This window comes from Melanerpes formicivorus, unplaced genomic scaffold (assembly GCF_026170545.1).
Source record: "Melanerpes formicivorus ecotype bairdi unplaced genomic scaffold, bMelFor1.0.p_v2 SCAF_33, whole genome shotgun sequence".
NCBI classification, from domain to species: Eukaryota; Metazoa; Chordata; class Aves; order Piciformes; family Picidae; genus Melanerpes; species Melanerpes formicivorus.
Window position 1 is genome coordinate 778,468 of NW_027142385.1, and position 15,721 is coordinate 794,188.

The 15,721-nt window shown below is 45.7% G+C and overlaps 1 protein-coding gene across 1 annotated transcript in view; it reads left to right on the forward strand.

Moving 5' to 3' along the window:
• The window catches only part of PAPPA (pappalysin 1), a 210,725-nt gene that overhangs the window by 57,963 nt on the left and 137,041 nt on the right, over positions 1 to 15,721 (forward strand). Inside the window, exons 3-5 of the mRNA XM_068155635.1 lie at positions 2,415 to 2,560; positions 8,606 to 8,899; positions 14,043 to 14,235. Of these exons, the coding sequence (XP_068011736.1) occupies positions 2,415 to 2,560; positions 8,606 to 8,899; positions 14,043 to 14,235 (633 nt within the window). The remainder of the gene's footprint in view (positions 1 to 2,414; positions 2,561 to 8,605; positions 8,900 to 14,042; positions 14,236 to 15,721) is intronic.

Consider the following 15,721-nt stretch of genomic DNA (forward strand, 5'->3'; position numbering starts at 1 on the left):
GTTCCTTCCAACAGCACTCTGTGGTTCTGCTCGTTCGCAGACTTCCGTTGGCTCACAGAGAAGCAGTGGTCAGGGAGCTGCTAGAAACCCAAGTCCAACTGACTTTGTACAGTGCATTTACGTAAGACATGAGTCAAGTCTCGGTGATGCACTGACATCACTGGCCAGCTAGTTAAATGCTGTCTGCTCTGGATGCCGTCTCCAGAAACCATCCTTGCATGGAGCAGCCCTGGGTGCTGGTGCACACAGCCTTAGGGAAGTGAGAGAGCAGTGTGGCCGTGCACTGAGCGTATAAAAGGGGACTGAAGTTTGGAAACAATCAGAATGGAGGCACCTGAGAATGAAGTAATATTAGTTTAGGTTATTTGAAAACATAAGAGTAAGGATAAAAATGGTGTTCTCAGGAGGGGAGCTTGAGTGTGGTCACTCCTACAGTCCAGAGTCGATAGCCACAGTCTCAGTCCAGACAGTGGCCTTCCTCCCGGGATGCAAACACTAATCTACTTAAGAGGTGTATAATGCTTCTTTTTCTGTCCTTTTCTCTCTTGCACAAAGTATCACACCACTCCCACTTGCCTTCTTACATGTTTCCTTGCTGTTTTCTCCTGATACTGCCATACATGCCTACATACACATTGTGCCCTTCACAGGCACACATCCTCCATCCCATGTTCCCCCATTGCACTCACACTTTCATTTGGAAATCCACAAGAGCTTTGATATGTAATCTCAAACTGTTGCTCGTGAACATGTGTAAGTGTGAGCCCATGTTTGGAAAAGATGTTTTTGAATGCACAAAGATGACCTTGGAAATAGGTTGTGCACACCCTCAGAACATTGGACAGATGCATGCAGAGCAAGCTTGAGGAGTTAAGGGGAAGTGCTGTGTATTTTCCAAAGATGTGTTGGGAACAGTGGAAAGATGAGAAATGTGTAAAGGGTCACAGTGCTGACCTGTCCTTCAGGATGTCATCCACATTTGATTGGAAGATAAACACTGTATGGAATGGAAACATACCCTTCTACTGGTGTCCCCAAAGAGCACATCTTCCTCCATGAGTCAGCGAGGGCCTGGGGACACCCAGCCATGAACTATTTTGGAGGCAATGACTTCAGCAAGTGGCAGGGGAAGCTATTGTGGAAATATGAATGTGTTTTCCATTGGGGAGTCCTCCAGGGAAGGACAGAAAGATCTTGGTGCTGAGCCAGATCCCCTATTTTTTCTTTACCCTTCTGGGAACAAAAGCCTTGCAAAGTATGCAAGGAACACTGCTTAGTGAATGTGATTGCCTTTGGTTTGTGAGAGCTACATGAGCCCTGTGCACACCCCTACACATAGGGAGAGGGAGACTTTAGAAGCAGGAATCAACCTGCTCAAGACCATCATGGTTTGCTTTCCTTACAAACTAGTCCATCATGCTTGCCTCAGTGTGATCTCCCTGCTGTTTTTACCTGTCAAGTGAAGATAGGACAAGTTATCTGTATTTTAGATCTTGTGTTAGCACAACACTTCATTATCAAAAGACAATGTGAGCTGGAAAGAGAACCAATGGCTTTACTCCTCTGCTTCACTTGCTCTAGCTTTCCTCTAAGTCAGAGCATCACAATGCTACCGAAAACAATGTGGCGCCATGGTCGACAAATAGCTCCTGGGTTGCAGTGTTGACCAAGTCTAAAGGAGTGCAAAAAGTGCTTCCAGTGGCCATCAGGCTTAAGGGATTGGCTTTGCTTCTCTGCAAGGAGATTGCTCTGAAGGCTTCAGACCTACCCAAAGCCAAAAAGTGCTGCTCACCCAGGGTGGGGACCTAAGGAGCCTTGGGAATGTCTGTCACAATGTGATAGCTCTCTTGCAAGGAGATCTCTTGGCACAGCTTTGCTTGCTGGAAACAGCAATTCCCCACCAACCACCCTATGTCAGGTTTCAGTGGTGAACATCTCAACACAAGTGGCTGCCACTGGTGCTAAAGGAGTCACTCTGCAAGCTGTTGTTAGTTGTTGGGCTAGCCTGAAGATGTGAAGCACATTATTGTGAAGGAAAATTGGAAGCAGCAATAATAAACATCTCAGAAGAAATGTGCAAGGTAACTGCTGATATAAAAGGATTTACTGACCATAATGCCTGCTTAATTACATTCATAATGAACAGATTCCTATACTTATCTTAGCAATGGGGACAGCTTTATGTATTTACCTTGGATTTTGTGGCCTTAGTTAATCAATGGCCTGAAGCTCTTAGATGAGATTCACCACAGGACTGCAAAGTAATTGAAGTTTGGGAGTGAGTCTTGCAAATATTTCAGGTGATTGATACAGAGGATATTATGAGGCATCTGCTTGGGTTGTGACACTTCTTCAATGCTTTGCTGCTTTTTGTGTCACCTTCAGGACAAATGAATGCTTTACTCTTTCTGCAGAGCATACTTAGATGTCAACGAACTCAAGAACATACTCAAACTGGATGGATCCACACACCTCAACATCTTCTTTGCCAATTCCTCTGAGGAAGAGCTGGCTGGAGTGGCAACTTGGCCCTGGGACAAGGAAGCCTTGATGCATCTAGGTGAGTGATAAAGATGTTTCTTCTGTGTAAAGCATTCTTCTGAGGGGCTAAGAAGGAAAGACAAATATGTATTAAGCTCTGTTCTGATTTCTTATCATTCCTCTAATATATAGTCAGGGGAAAAAAAGTATTTCACGATTCCCAGATACTGGCTCACAACCAGGAAAATATTAGGTTATAAACCCAAAGCATATTATGGTATTTGTAGATGATGTCAAGCTGAAAGTATTTCACCTTTTAAGTGAAGCTACTTTACAGGGCAATCACTCCATGGGAGCACTTTGTGAAGAAGATTGGGGGGATAGGTGGGGGGATGCTAGACAGGAGTGAATTTTTAACCTTAGCCTGTTACATTCTGAGCCTTAGTTTGTTAGCTGGTAAGTGCTCAATTAATTTTCCTCACAAAATGTAGTTAAAGTTGTTATTTTTCTCTGCCAATGTGCAAAAGAGCAAACTGCTGAGAGATTGTATTTCTCATGTTCATTTGAGTGGAACTGGAAAGAGTTCACTACCCTGCAGATTGCCCTGCATGTTTCATAACTAGGTTGCTGAGTATGGCTGCTGGAACCCAAGGATCCAGACAAAGCTGTTCAGCCTCCCAGATGACTCATTGCCCTGACACCTGCAGTGCCACTGGACTTCTGTTCTTTGCAAAATGTCAGATGAACCTCAGAAGGTTCAGAAGGCACCAGCTGAGTCTGTGTATACCTCTCTTAACTGCACAAACCTCCCTCGGGCTGCAAGCTTCATCTGGTCATCTTATAAGATCAGAGCTCCTCAGAAGTTTTCCAGATATTTCTCCAGCTTGTTCAGATCTTCCTAGACTGGAAGTGAAGTCTAGCTTCAGCCAAGATCAGTCTTTTAGAGAGGCTGTTTCAGCCAGTTTTTATATAACTCAAGCCCACATTGAGCAAAACAAAACAAAGCACAAAAGACATGGTAAATGCAAACCTGGACGGGGAGAGCAAAATATGGTGTTTATTACTCTAAAGCATGCTACAAGAGCTGAGCTCCAGCCTGAGCCATCACTCAGGGAGGCTCTTCCACATCCAAGAATACATTACCCCAAAACCTAGTGTTAACATCTCCTTGTAGTCACCTGTCTCCCTAGCTGGGAGAGGTTGCATGGTCACACCAAGCAGTTGAAGTGGCTGCCCTACTTCAGTTAGTAAATGTTTGATTACAACATTTAGGGAAGAAGTGTGAGCAAACTTCCCTTCCTTAGGACCAGCACTGACAAATATCCACTCTGTTGCTGAGCTAGGCTGGAAGTGAAGCCACTTCCACTCTGGTTTGCTTCCAGCTCCATCTCCATGGGCTCCTGCTGGAAGCACCCAAAACAGGAGATGCTGTAAATGCCTGCCATGTTCCCCATGGCAACATTTCTGGCAAAACCAAAGACAAATATTAACCCCAGCCTCAACCAACACCCTCACTGCTGTGATTTCTATCACACTGTGGTACCACAGCCCTCTGCTCCTGCACCAGTCCCTCAGTAACTGTGCTTCTGATTGTGCAACAGAGTGGGTTGCTGGTGGGAAACATCAGCTCAGATGCCACTGATGAAGTGAAATAAGGCTGCAATATAGCCAGTTCTTCCCTGCAAGAGTATTTTCACAGCTCCCCTTGGTGCCATGGGAGGGAGCAGAGAACAGGGGGAGAGCTGCAGAGCTCCAAGAAGAACCTTCTGCAAGAGTGCTGGGGCTTGCCCAATGCCCTGATGAGTTCTTCTGTCACTTCGTTAAGCTAATTGTCAACATCATGCCTAAGCAAAACAATTTAAATTCAGCTCCTACAGTGCATTGACAGAATCCATTAGCCCCCCCAAAAAAAACACAACACCCCAACGATCTCATGAGGGAAAAAAATGCATTAGCCAAGGGTTGAAAGTTGACTTACAGTGGGGGGGGGAGGGGGGGAAAGTAAAAATAAATAAATAAAGGTCATAATTTCCTGTCATAACAGCCCTCCCAGACCTGTGCTTGGTCTGTAAGAATTCATCTGTAATCTTTTTTACTCTCTTCTATAAATCCAATATGTACTTAATAAAAAAATATGAAATATGTCCTGTGGTGCAGATCTAAAGGCTGGGCTAGAGATTGTCTGGGTGAGGGAGTTTATCTTTTCTGTAAAACTGCAATTGATTTAGGTTCCTGACAGCTGTGAAAAATATAAATTTTCAACAAAGGCAAAACTAAAATTTCCCTCTCCAGCTGCCTCAGGGCTGTCCAATGCCAGAACCATTTACCCAGCCTTTAATTTGAAGGCATGTCCTGCTGAGGAATTTCATGAATACTTCTGCCATTTGGGGGAAAAAAAAAAAATAGCAAAGAAACAACTCTGGAATTATCTGTGGGAAAGAGACACACACAATGCAGCAGAGTCCTGCCTGGTGGAGACCCAGCTCTTCACCTGGGCAGACACCAAGCACCAGAGCGTGTGTTAGGGTAGAGGGGGATCCAGGGAACGTGGGGATTGCAGAGGCTGTGTACTGGCAGGTTTGCACACAGTGGGTTGGGACTGTGGAGAGCTAGTGTAAGGAGCAGTGCAGTGCTGTGGGAAGGATGTGTAGATATTCCATGTGGAATAGAAGGCTTGGTGTTGCAGTGTGACTGATTTTATTCAATCCTTTGTACTTGGGCTTCCTGGGGAGGTGGTGGAGTCACCGTCCCTGGCAGTGTTTAACAAACAACTGGATGTGGCACTTGGTATTTCAGTATTTCAGTATTCCTAAGGTTGGAAGAGACCTCAAAGATCATCGAGTCCAACCTGTCACCACAGACCTCATGACTAGAGTAGGGAGGACACTACTGTCCACTGCAGGCTTGAACTCACAACCTTCCCATTAAGGGTCTGATGTGCTACCAACTGAGCCACCTAAGGTGCCATGGTTTAGTTGATTAGATGGTGTTGGGTGATAGGTTGGACTTGATGGTCTCGAAGGTCTTTGCCAACCTGGTGGATTCTGTGATTCTGTGTATGTAAATGTTCAGGGGGTTGTGTTGGGGTTTCCTTCCTTCCTTCCTTCCTTCCTTCCTTCCTTCCTTCCTTCCTTCCTTCCTTCCTCCCTTCCCTTCCCTTCCCTTCCCTTCCCTTCCCTTCCCTTCCCTTCCCTTCCCTTCCCTTCCCTTCCCTTCCCTTCCCTTCCCTTCCCTTCCCTTCCCTTCCCTTCCCTTCCCTTCCCTTCCCTTCCCTTCCCTTCCCTTCCCTTCCCTTCCCTTCCCTTCCCTTCCCTTCCCTTCCCTTCCCTTCCCTTCCCTTCCCTTCCCTTCCCTTCCCTTCCCTTCCCTTCCCTTCCCTTCCCTTCCCTTCCCTTCCCTTCCCTTCCCTTCCCTTCCTTCCCTCTCTTCCTTCCTTCCTTTCTTTCTTTCATGCTATACGTTTATTTGTACATGCCCATGTGGCTCTGCTGTGTGTGTACAGTCACACATGCTCATGTGCAAGGGGAAAGTCTTCTCTCTGTTCCTGTGTCGGCACACATCCTTGCAGGGCATCCGGAGTGCTCCCTCCTCTCTCTCCAGTACTGAGAACACTTCAGCTGGAACACTCTATGTGTTTGCACTCTGTACTTGGAGGAAAACGTGAGACAACTGGGGAAACCAAAGGAGAACATCAGTCAGGGAGGTCTAGAGAATGGATTGAGCTACAGAAATTTTAATGGATTACAGTTACTCAGAGTGAAGGGAAAGAGCCTAAAGTAGGGATGATGACAGTCTCATAAAAGCTGATGAAAGGGGAGGAGAATCTTCTGTTCTTCATATCCATGTGAGGCAGAACTTGAAGACATGATCTTAAATGGCCAAAGAAAACTCAGTTCAGATTAGATGTGACTGAAATCCTTCCTGCTGTAAGGATACTGGGTGCTGAAATTGATTGCTGGAGGAGTCATGGCATGAGGGGCTGGAAAGAGATGTTAGGCCAGTGTGTGTGAGAGATGGTCCTGCATTGTTTGAGAGTGGAATTTAGGTGATCTCTTAAGGTCTTCTTGGTCTTATTTTTCTCTGATTCCACGGCTGTTGCAACCAAGTCTCCAGGCAGATGAGAAGGCAGGAAGAAAATGCCTGTGGTACATCAGAACCCAGTGATCTCATCTTCCCTGCTCTACCATCACTGATAAAGTTCCTCCTGCCAAAACCTTTTCTCTCCTCATTGTCACTAAATTATTAGTGTGCCAAGATTTATCTTCCTGCTATAACTGTTACAAAGCAGTCTCCTGTTCTCGTGGTAGGCAGCATACACAAACAGTTCTAAATAAAAGGCTTGGAAAAGTTGAGGTCAACAAGCTACATAAAGAAAATATGAAGCATATCATAAATCCAGAGGCACATCTAGCTGAGCTAAAAAAAATAACTCTCATGATTAATTCAATATACTGTAAAGCCTCATTAATTTACCATTTGCTTATCTACACATTCCATAATTCACAGAATCACAGAAACATTCAGGTTGGAAAAGACCCTCAGGATCACCAACCCTACTCTACAAGGTTCACTCCTAAACCATATGCCCAAGCAACATGTCCAAAACACCTTTAAACACATCCAGGGTTGGTGACTCAACCACCTTCCTGGGCAGCCCATTCCAATGCCTGACCACTCTTTCCATGGAAAATATCTTTCCCAATGTCCAGTCCAAACTACCCATTCACAGCTTGAGGCTATTCCTTCTTGTTCTATCACTAACTGCCTGTTGGAAGAGGTCAGCAGCAGCCTCTCTGCGACGTCCCTTCAGGTAGCTGTACAGCAACAACAACAAAACCAGCATTGGTTTTCTCTGTGCAGATTTAACCACCTTGCAGCTCTTTTAGAATTAGCACATTCCAGGATTTCATGGTTTTGCCACATCAGACACATCTGTCAGTGTCCTGTGCAGTTCAGGTCAAACTGGGCTCATCTACGTGCCTGAGCACAGCATGGCTCTGGCAGTTAATTCGAAGCTGTATGACCCAAGCACCCTCTGCAGAAACTTCTCCCAGCCTTGGATGTATTTTCTTGTCTTTTCCCAGCTGTTAGTTTGCAAATACTGATGCAACCTGCTGCAGTGTTTAGGGCATTTCAGATGTTATTTGGCTTCCATTATGTCTTTACCCTGTGGAATAATATACAGAGAGTGCCCCAGGTGTGTTTTAGTTGGGTCCTGGTATCAAACACATTGCTTACACTTATCTGGGCAGAATCATTCTTTTTAAGCACATTAGATTATTGAAAATGAATATTATGAAGTTATTGCATGCAGGGTTTTTAACAGAGCAACCAAACTGAGGACAATCAATTAAAAGACCAGTTGATAGAATTGTAGAATCATAGAATTTTTTTGGTTAGAAAAGACCTCCTAGATCATTGAATGCAACCATGGACCTAAGACCATCATGGCCATTAAACCATGTCCCAAAGTGCTATGTCTATAAGTATTTTCAACACCTTCAGGGATGGTGACTCTTATCACCTCCCTGGGCAGCTTTCTCCACTGCCTGACCACTCTTAAAGCAAGAAAATTTTACCTGATCTCCAGCCTCAAACTCCCCTGGCACAATTTCAGGCTATTTCCTCTCACCTATCACCTGTTACTAGTGAGAAGACACCAACCCCCACCTCACTCCAACCTCCTCTAAGAGAACTGTAGAGAGCAATGAGGTCTCCCCTCAGCCTCCTTTTCCCAGAACTAAACACCCCCAGTTCCCTCATCTGCTCCTCACCAGCCCTGTTCTCCAGACCCTTTGCCAGCTTTTTTGCCCTTCTCTGGACTCACTCCAGCACCTTAATGTAGTGAGGACCCCAAAATTGAACCTAGTATTCGAGGTGCAATTGTCATTGTGGTTTTAGTTTAGGATGCTGGGCTTTGTTCCATGATTCCTCACCCCAGAGTCCCAGACTAAGGGTGAGATTAAAGCAGGCTGTGCTGTGCCTCTGAGCAGGCAACGTGCTGACTGTGCGAAAAGCAGCCTATGCTGTAGAGAATCCAGTGAACTGCCAGTGGATCTGCCCTTAGGGTTGTCTTCCTTTTCCTTTCTTTTGCAATTGAAGCTCTTCTCTTTTGCCCTTGCAGGTGGCATTGTGCTGAATCCCTCCTTCTATGGAATCCCTGGCCACACGCACACGATGATCCATGAGATCGGGCACAGCCTGGGGCTCTACCACGTCTTCCGGGGAATCTCAGAGATCCTCTCCTGCAGCGATCCGTGCATGGAAACAGAGCCCTCCTTTGAGACTGGGGACCTCTGCAGTGACACCAACCCTGCCCCTAAGCACAAGCTGTGTGGGGATCCTGGACCTGGCAATGACACCTGTGGCTTTCACACTTTCCTAAACACGCCGTTCAGTAACTTCATGAGCTACGCAGGTACTTGGCTCTCCTTGGTTTGGTGGTGGTGTCTGTGGCTGGGTGAGAACAGAGAACAGCAGCATTACCTCTGATTTCTACACAATTCCATGTGGGGCTTTATGCTGACTAGCTTGACTAGGGAGCAAACTTGATGGCTTCAGGAATCCCTTCCAGTGCTCTTATTCCTTTTCCCCAGTCTTCCTCAGCTTTACACAGTTTCATGTGAAGACGAGGCAGAAGGTTTGGGGGAGGGAAGAAATGAGATAAGCATTAAGAAAACACACTTCTAAAGGCTCTGAAGCAAATTTGACACCCTATTTCCCTGGAATCTGGATGCCTGAGGTCTTTGAAAAACTGAAGTTTAGGAATTGTTTACCTTCTCTCAAGGAGATATTGAATGTCAGATGCATATTGATACCGCATAGGCTGTAGAATCAGCTTGTGAGAGGCAGATGTCGAAGGAGACACTGCTCATGCCTCCAGGTGCCCATTCAAATTCCATGGTTATTGTTTGATTTGCTGTTGCTGTCATTCAGCTAGAATCACTCACATCTGAGTTTCATCGTCAGTGTGAATACTGGGACAGCCCCTGCATGGTTAGAGATTGCCAGTACTGTGCTGGGAGTGCAACTACAAAGGCTCCACATCAATGTGGTTAAACCACACCTCCAAGAGGTATAAGATGCTTAAGCAAAAGCCTGATTTTGTAGTTATATCTCTGTAGGGTTGTAACTGTAGAGGCTTCTGTCAGCAGAGCAGTCCTGTTCAGGGGTGCTGCTTCATGGCACTCCTTGCAACGTCGCCTAACACAAAGAGGGCATGAGCTCTTGTGATCCTTGTCCATCAGATGAGAGCAGGGTGAGGTCCTTGCTGCACCCCTGGCAGTTCAAGGAGAAGTTGAAGGATCCTCTGCTATTTCCCAGAAAGAACATGGGATACCTTGGCTCATGTTTCCCCTTATTTTGGGTCACAGGGTCTAGCCGTGATGAAGGTCTGTGGCAGAGCATCTGACAGCATCAACAACATTTTAAAGGTGACCAATATACTTCCAGCCACTGAAGGGCACCTCTGTACTCCAGGCTGAAACACAGACTGCCCACTCCAGAGGTCGTAGGAGTGCTTGTTCTGTAATAAAACTGGAGAGGAGCAAAGTGTTTAATGGCATCTAGGGCACAGAATAAATGATGTATAACAGAAATGATTTGTAGCAGAAATGATTTATAACAGAAATGCTTTTATGCCCTCAATGGCACTAGCTAAAAATCATGTTTAGCTTTCTCTTTATTTTTCTGTTTGGTTAGAGGGTATTTTCAGGGACAAACAGACACACACTGAGTCAGCTCCTCAGTGTGTGGTGCGCTCTCGGTGCGTGTCGTATGGCCGCCTCTTGCTGCCCAGTGCAGCCTCCTGGTAACCACACGAATCACGCAGTGCCACTTCAGGTGACAACATCCCTTACTTGTGTCTGTGTGAGGAGGGGTGGAGCATGCTTGTTGCAGAACGCTGAGGTCTTTTCTTCCAAAAGAGAACTTGCCTTGCCAATTCTCTGGAGAGCTGAGGTGGAGAGACAGACCACAGAGATACCTATCTGCTCTTGGGAGCTGCAGATGTGCTGGGGTTCTGAGCAGAAAGCTCTTCCCCCCCCTTGAAAAATTAAGTGAAGCGACATGATAGGCAACTCTAGAGCTCATGCATGAATCTGTTTGCTTTTCTGTTGTTGCCAGTGGAATAAAAATATATCAAGATATCAAATTGCTGTGGAAATACCTTTGAAACATCTAGGTTGAGGTCATGCAGCTTTAAACATTGCCTGCCTGTCTTTTCTGCTTTGCTGCTTGTATACTACAGCTTGATCACACTGTGATTGTCTGTCTCTGTCTAATGTCCATCTGCCCAGCTGCCCTCAGCTCTGTAGCAAAGCACTGACTGAAAGCATAACTTTTCTTTCCCTGAAACAAGAAGTTACAATGTCCAGACGAGCTAGAAGTGTGAGGAATTGGACTTGTAAATTATTTTTACAAGTCCAAATAGCAGTGGTGTTCCCACATAAAAAGATAAGTTAGGCGTTTTGAGGATCTTGGTGAAATCAGCAGGAATTCTGCCCCTGAATTCTGTTGGAAAAATCAGCCCAGCAAAGTCTCTTGAATTTCTCTAGTTATTACTTCATCTGGGGAGTTTGAACCTTTCTTGAAATGGAGTTATCAGGGAAATACCTTTTCCCCTCCCCTCTCCTCCCTTCCCCTCCCCCAGGACACAGCCTGTGCTGATGTTTAGACAGATTGAGAATGCAGGTCATCCTTCTCCTGTGCCATTGTCTCGCTGCTTTGTCCTATATATATTTTATTGTTCCTTTATGATGGCTATTAAGGGCCTTTGTCTCCTTCTGGGCTTCCGTGAGGGATATTTATGGCTTTTACAGCTTGCTCAGGGATAGACCATCGATAATTATTGAGGAAATCCAGAGATGTCCTATTGCAGCAGCTTTTTGCATACCCACAGGGATTTGTAGATATTTCCAAGCGGGTGGTGTCTCTCTGCTGTGCATATTTGATGAGGAGAGGCTCACTGCTCGGTGGAATTAGGAGAGACACAGGAGAACATGTGAGCTGATGCATCCCTACCATGGTAGGGCTGCATTTGGGGCTGTAATTTGAGCAGGATCCCAACTGAAGCTGTCTCCTTTTGCTTGCATCTCAGGGAAGATGTGGTAAGGTTTTAAATTAGCCAGCAAATTCACACTTCTCATGCTTTTTCGTTCCTCTTGAGTTCCACAGGGCACGGTCTTGAAGACATCAGAGCATCTAGTAATGCTCTTGCAATATTGAACTGCCAACTTACACACAGGCAAGCAACAGTCTGAGCAGCCTTTGGTGACCTGCATCTTCCCAGAAAAATGTATTACTTGACCTGTGCAAAGCTGTCATTGTTGTTTGTATGGCAGCAACGTGCAGAGGTCCCATCTGGGACTGAGCTTTCCAGGGCTGGGAACTCTGCAGGCACATGTGAAGAAACGCTCTGTCTCTTCAAGAGCTTTAAATCTGATGGGAAGAGTACCAGAAAAATGGTTAAAGTGCTAGCATCAAGTTCTTCTTTTCTGGCTGACTTTGCATAATGTATTTATTCCTTCTGTGATCTGCACAATAGAGAAGAAGTCATTTTCCACTTCTTCAGGGCATGGTAGTCGTAAAGTTATATGGTGTTCAGAGGGCACTAGATGTGTTGCCAAATCATGGTTGGGGAAAACAGATGAAATGAGAAGTGGATGTTTGTGGGAAACTGTCCAGCAATTTCCCCTCCCCCCCCCCCCCCCCCCTCCATTTTGAATGAAACAAAGAAATTTGAAATACCAAAAATGTTTATGAAAATCTGAGAAAGGGCTCAGAGCCATAATGGTGATGGGAGAGTTTTAACAGGAAAAGAGAATGTACATTTTTAATCAGAAGTGGTTGAGGTTTTTTTTTAATTACCTCCAAGGACATTTTTATTTGTTCATTAGAATGTTTCAGAACTTGAAGAAAATGATGTCTTTTTAAAACTCTGTGCTCTTTTAAGCTGAGAAGTCTGTCATAGACACAGTCTGCATGTCTCTCGGTCAGTGCTTTATCCAAACGCTCGCTGCCCTTTCCCTTCTGCCCTCTCTCACAGATGCTCCTTTAGACATGAAATTCTTTTAAACCCCAAGGTCCACCAGTAGCCCCAAACCTGACCAGAAGGTGCTGCCCTGAGGCTTTCTGTTTCTTCACCTCTATGTGTCTTTGTCTTACCCAGGGGTGATCTCTAGATGCTTTGTGTGTATCTTGGACCACAGAAAAGGAACCTTTATTGGGATCAGTGCTGGGCCTCATCCTGTTCAATATCTTTATTGATGATCTGGATGAGGGGATTGAGTCAGTCATCAGTAAATTTGCAGATGACACCAAGTTGGAGGCAGATGTTGATCTGTTAGAGGGTACAAGTGCTCTCCAGAGGGACCTTGACAGGCTGGACAGATGGGCAGGGTCCAACATGATGATATTCAACAAGTCCAAGTGCCAGGTGCTGCACTTTTTCCACAACAACCCCATGCAGAGCTACAGGCTGGGGTCAGAGTGGCTGGAGCACAGCCAAACAGAAAGGGACCTGGGGGTACTGATTGACAGCAGGCTGAACATGAGCCATCAGTGTGCCCAGGTGGCCAAGAAGGCCAATGGCATCCTGGCCTGCATCAGGAATAATGTGGCCAGCAGGAGCATGGAAGTCATTGTGCCCCTGTACTCAGCATGGTTTAGGCCACACAGAATCACAGAATCACAAGGTTGGAAGAGACTTCAAAGATCATCAAGTCCAACCTGTCACCACAGACCTCATGACTAAACCATGGCACCAAGTGCCATGTCCAATCCCCTCTTGAACACCTCCAGGCATGGGGACTCCACCACCTCCCTGGGCAGCACATTCCAGTGGTGAACGACTCTCAGTGAAGAACTTTCTCCTCACCTCGAGCCTAGTTTAAGAAGGACAATGAGACTCTTGAACATGTGCAGAGAAGGGCAATGACACTGGGGAGAGGCCTCAAGCGCAAGCCTTATGAGGAGAGGTTGAGGGAGCTGGGGTTGTTTAGCCTGGGGAAGAGGAGGCTCAGGGGTGACCTTATTGCTGTCTACAGCTGCTGAAGGGTGGTTGTAGCCAGGTGGGGGTTGGCCTCTTCTCCCAGGCAAGCAGCACCAGAACAAGAGAACACAGTCTCTAGCTGTGCCAGGGGAAGTTTAGGCTCGAGGTGAGGAGAAAGTTCTTCCCAGAGAGAGTAATTCGCCATTGGAATGTGCTGCCCAGGGAAGTGGTGGAATCCCCATCCCTGGAGGTGTTCAAGAGGGGATTGGATGAGGCACTTGGTGCCATGGTTTGGTAGTCATGAGGTGTTGGGTGACAGGTTGGACTTGATGATCTCTGAGGTCTCTTCAAAGCTTATTGATTCTATGGTTCTATGATTCTATTTTTAACTTTTGTTTCCTTGCTCTTGCCTCCACAAGTGATGACTGCACTAATTTGTTCACAGGCCATTAACTTCTGAGTACTGCCCATCCCAGCCTTTACAAGAAGCTGCCAGTCACTGGGTAATACTTCTCTCTCTTGCTTCACCTTATCTCTTGTGTGATTAATGTGTCTTCTGTTTTAATTGCAGATGATGACTGCACCAACTCCTTCACACCCAACCAAGTGGCCAGGATGCACTGCTACTTGGACCTTGTCTATCAGAGCTGGCAGCCCACAAAGAAACCAGCTCCTGTTGCAATTGCACCCCAGATCGTAGCTCGGACCTCCACCTCTGTCACCCTGGAGTGGTTTCCACCCATTGATGGCCACTTCTTTGAAAGGTGATCATGTGCTGCTCTGTACTTTTGCACTGAATTGAAGGGGAAGGGAAAGGGGGGGAGGGAATAGGGGGACAATCCAAGGCCCCCTCCAGGAGCACAGCTTTATCATGTACTCTGTTCAGTCTGGATTAAGGCTTTTTCCTAAATTGGTTCATCCTGGGGAGGTTATTGATCTGTTTTCTGCTCTTCCTTTCTCAGCCTGTAGCACTCAGTTGAGGGCCATTGATTTGCCATGTAAAGGGCAAATCTTTCTCCTTATGTTATGGGAAGAATTTTCAATCAAAGATTCTGGTCCTATGGTTCCTGCTGTTACTGCAGCTCACAGATGCCTGTGGCCTTCAGCTCTGCCTGCACATCCCCCCTTCTCCTCTTGCATGTTTGGAAGGGCAAAAGTGAGTTTTCTTTCTACTCTCATGGCAACACACAATTCTCATGGGCAGTGGCATCTCACAGGACAAACAAGTGGAACAGCCAGGAAGAGGGATAGATGCTGCCTCCTTCCCTGAGCTGCAGGTCTGAGATGGGAATTGAGCAAGGCAGAGTCAAAGATCTAAACACATGTGAGTGTTATCTTGCTACACCTTGAGTAGAGCATGTAGGTCAGAGTGTGTGTTTGTGTCTGATAGGCAGGCAGCTATGTGGTATCAATAATGAAAAATTAAATGAATGTAATGCTCTGCACAAGAGTTTCACCACATTGCAATTCAGAGCTGGAGCAACTCTACCCCAGGATGACCTGAGCTGCTCCTATGCAGCACTTGGATGAGCTTGGAAGAGAACTTCTTAAATGGTTGACCTTCTCACATTACCATTAGCTCACCTTCTCTGTTTGCATTTCTTCTCCACTTTTTGCATTGTTATTTTATAGAGAACAAACTCAGTGTGTCCTTCAGGACTGAAGCAGTGTGTGTATCACAGGAGGCCAAATTTACAAGCATATTAGCACCCAAAGAGCTGCCTCAGCACTGCTGCTGCGTTCCGTGAGAGCACCTTGAAAGCCACTGCCTCTGTCAGGGTTGAAACTACTTCCAGCACTGCTAGGACACCATGGTCATTCCCATGGCCAGATTGTACTTAGTCTGAACAGGCAGATAGCTGTTGTGTTCTGCTCAGATGAGATTTTCCACCTTTATTGCAGATTGATATGGGCAGGGCAATCAAATTGCATGAAGAGCTGATAAAGAGAGGTCTCATCCTCTGAACAGCATTTGCTTTCATTTCAGTTTTGCACCTGAATCCTTTCCTTTCCTATGTGTTGAAAAGGACTTATGCAGAGGTTGAAAATGAACTCTGAATATTTTTATTTTATTTTTTTTTAGCCCATAATCATTTTTAGGTAAATTAAGTTTCTCCAATTTAATTTAGATTTCAGAAGATACTTATAGTCCGTTAAATAAATACCATCTGCCTCTTAAAACACGTCGATGCAGAGTTAATTGTTATGTAACCAAAGATGTCTTTATTACATATTTCTCATAACTCAATC